The sequence below is a fragment of the Microtus ochrogaster genome, unplaced genomic scaffold, assembly GCF_000317375.1.
Source record: "Microtus ochrogaster isolate Prairie Vole_2 unplaced genomic scaffold, MicOch1.0 UNK4, whole genome shotgun sequence".
NCBI lineage: Eukaryota > Metazoa > Chordata > Mammalia > Rodentia > Cricetidae > Microtus > Microtus ochrogaster.
Window position 1 is genome coordinate 15,259,470 of NW_004949102.1, and position 3,353 is coordinate 15,262,822.

General features: G+C 36.5%; 1 protein-coding gene across 8 annotated transcripts in view; it reads left to right on the forward strand.

The window, feature by feature from the left end:
* Positions 1-3,353, forward strand: part of LOC101986322 (putative RNA-binding protein Luc7-like 2) — a 58,515-nt gene that overhangs the window by 28,642 nt on the left and 26,520 nt on the right. For all 8 annotated transcript variants that reach the window (XM_005365841.2, XM_005365843.2, XM_013353251.2 and 5 more), the window contains one exon: positions 2,005-2,103. In XM_005365841.2, coding sequence (XP_005365898.1) covers positions 2,005-2,103 — 99 coding nt within the window. The remainder of the gene's footprint in view (positions 1-2,004; positions 2,104-3,353) is intronic.

The following is a 3,353-nucleotide window of genomic DNA, read 5'->3' on the forward strand; positions in this document are numbered from 1 at the left end:
TTTGGAGCCTGTCCTGGAACTAGCTCTGTAGACCAGGCTGGTCTCAAACTCACAGAGATTCGCCTGCCTCTGCCTCCCGAGTGCTGGGATTAAAGGCGTGCGCCACCACCTCCTGGCTTTGTTTTGTTTTTTGAGATAGGGCTTTTCTGCATAGTGACTGTCCTACGTAAACCAGACTGGCCTCGAACTCAGATTTGCCTGTCTCTGCCTCTTCTTCCTTTTAAGGCATTGGCCACCACAGACCGCAGAGAGGCTCTTAAGAATATTTCTATTTTCTAAATGAGAAAATGGCATTGTAAAGCTTATATCCATGTACTTCTGTGCATGTTTTATTCTTTAAGTTCTTGGAATTGCTTATTCAAACCAGGTTTGTGTAATAGTCATGATTTGGACAACATGGGGAGTATAAAACATAGTCTGTAGAGATGAACAGACATAGACCATTTTTCTTAGGAACCTTAGAGTCCTTTTGAAATGATAACATTGATTTTTCAGAAATTAAAAAGTTAGAAGCACTTAACAGAATCTACTTTATTAAACAGAAAAACTGTAGAATGTGTGGAATTTTAAAGAAGAGTTATTAGGATCAGAGATTTGGGGAAGCTTCTTGAAGAAACAAGTTTATAATGGGGAAAATAAAATGTAGAGCTGAAGTTTTGCAACTTATAACTTGAATGTCTGTTAATTACAATACCTGGAATAAAGTTGTGGAAAATTATAAGAAGCAAATTATTCATTAATTTTTAAGGAAACTCTTTTAGTCATTTGAAATCAGTGAACAAAACGTTTTATTTTGTTTTATTAACTTATTTATAAAGAGAAGTACCACCACCAGCAGCCAATGTTGGATCATTTGGTGTTGGAAGCAGTAGTACTTCATTAAGTGTAATGTGAGGATGGATCTTGAGAGTAGCAGAGGCGCTGGAGAATTGTTTCCTATTCCTTGTGTTTCTATTGTGTTTTTTTTCTCTAGTGACTTTGTACTGGTTAGGAGACTAGGGTTATGGAAATTGTTAGCCACGGTATGATTTCCCTTGGATTGACATTTACAATGGCAGGTAGTTGTTGGGAGTTTCTTTTTGGGCTTGTTTGCTTTTTTTAATGCCATGCCTGGTACCATGTCAAAGCAGATACTTAGTCATGGTGGTATGGAAAGAGAAAACAGATGATTGGTTTCTAGAATTTAAAGACTCTATTTTGTAATTCCAGAAATGTGCCACTATGTGAAATTGTAATATTACTACAATTCTGTTCCTTCTTCCTGTGTCTTCCCTTCCTCCCTTCACCCTATTTTTAAGTTTCATTTTTATTTAATGGGTATTTTGTCTGCATGCCCAAAAAGCCACTGTACCATCTCTCCAGCCCCAGACTCAATAGATGATACTTGGTGCCATCCCCAGCATTGCTTCCCTCTCTTTGGATCCAGTATAAAGCATGAGAAACATTTTTTTGGGGGTCACGAGATGGCTCAGTGACAATATGTGAGTCAGTCGATCCAGGATTGGTAGAAGGAGAGAATCCCATGTGTGATTCCCTACCCTCCACATACATCCCATGGCTTCCTCATTGCAAAAAGCCTCTCGTGTAGTATATTGGTATTATTAAGACTTGTAGTTGTTTTTCATAGTCTTTCTTTTGGTTCATTTTTCTGAGAGATGGTCTCATGTATGAGGCCAGGCTAATCTTGTACTTGCTGTGTCACTACGTCTGGCTTTGAACTTCCAATGCTCCTGCCTCTATCTACAGAGTACTGATAATACAGGTCTATACTACTGCATCCAGTTCGTGGAGAGCTAAGGGATTAAACCTGGAACTTTGTGTGTAACAGATAAGCACTCAGCAACCAAGTTAACTGCCCAGCCCCAATTATCTGATTTATATTTTGAAGGTCCATTAAATGAACATATGAACTATAGGATGTAACATATACTCTGAAGAGAACTGTGGTACTGATGAAATTTTATAATACATGTTTTCAGTGAAATGTCTTCTTTTTTTTCCTAGAGAATGGATCTTGGAGAATGCCTGAAAGTCCATGACCTGGCTCTAAGAGCAGATTATGAAATTGCATCCAAAGAACAGGACTTTTTCTTTGAACTTGATGTATGTGATTTTGCTTTCATGTTACATTGTCTCTTGCAGTAAAAATATTTTGAACATGAATTAATGTCTCTTAGAAGGAAAGACTTAGGAAGATATCTTTGTAATTAGATGACAGTTAATAGATGAATAAGGTACTGCCTCCCTCCACCCCCTATGTGCTCAAACTAGCCTCAAATTTACAGTGATCTAATTGCCTCTCCCTCCCAAGTACTAGGATTAGATATGTGCTACCATGCCTAGGTTAAAAAGATCCTGTTTTGTTTTGTTTTTTTAATCAGTTTATTTTTCCCAACAAAAGTAAAAATGTTTAAGAAAATAGTCGTTTCATCAAATCTAAGCCACCCATTTTTGTTGTATTCAGTCTTTGTAATGAAGTCATCTACTGAATTTTTCCATTATTAGATACTTTTACTGTATTAATAGATCACTTACTATATGTCTCCAGTTCTGGGATGAAATTCAGAGCCCTATTCACAGTAGGCAAGCTATGTATATCGCCAGGCTACACCTGCAGCCTTGGGACCATATTTTTAGTGTAAAATATAAAAGAAATAGAAAATACTGCTTAAGCATCAGAGGTACCAATGTGATTTAATATAGTTGTTATATAGAAGCATTTCATGTATAAAAATAGAAAAATTTGAGGCTAAAGAGATGTCAGAGAACCCAAGTACACAACTTCCATCACTCAACATTTTGGCTCTCAAAGGATAATTCCAGTTTTAGGAGATCTAATGTTGTTAGATTTTTTTTTCTGGTGTAAGCATTGTTAAATTTCTTAATGGTGTATTTCATCTTTACTATAAAAATTTGAAAACCGCAGAATACAGACAGTTATCTAAATATTGAGAAATAACTCTTGTTGACATTATAATGGTCTTACATGGTGTGTGTGGGATGTGGGCATGCCTGTCATCAAAGATTAGCTTTCAGGAGTGGTTCTTTCCTATCGTGTATCCTGGAGATAGAACTCGGGTCATTAGGCTTAGTAGCAATCAAGTCATATTTATGACTTAACCATTTCTCTTTGGTTGGTTGTATTTTTGAGATACGATCTTGGCTGTATTGCTTTGGTTGACTTGACACATGCTATGTCACTCAAACTGGTCTTGAGTTTGTTATTCTGCTCCAGTCTTCCAAGTACTGAGATTACAGGGGTTCACTGCTATATTATTACTGGGTGTTTGTTTTCTGTTGTTGCTTTGTTTTTTTTTAATATTTATTTATTTATATGATATTCTGTCTGTGTG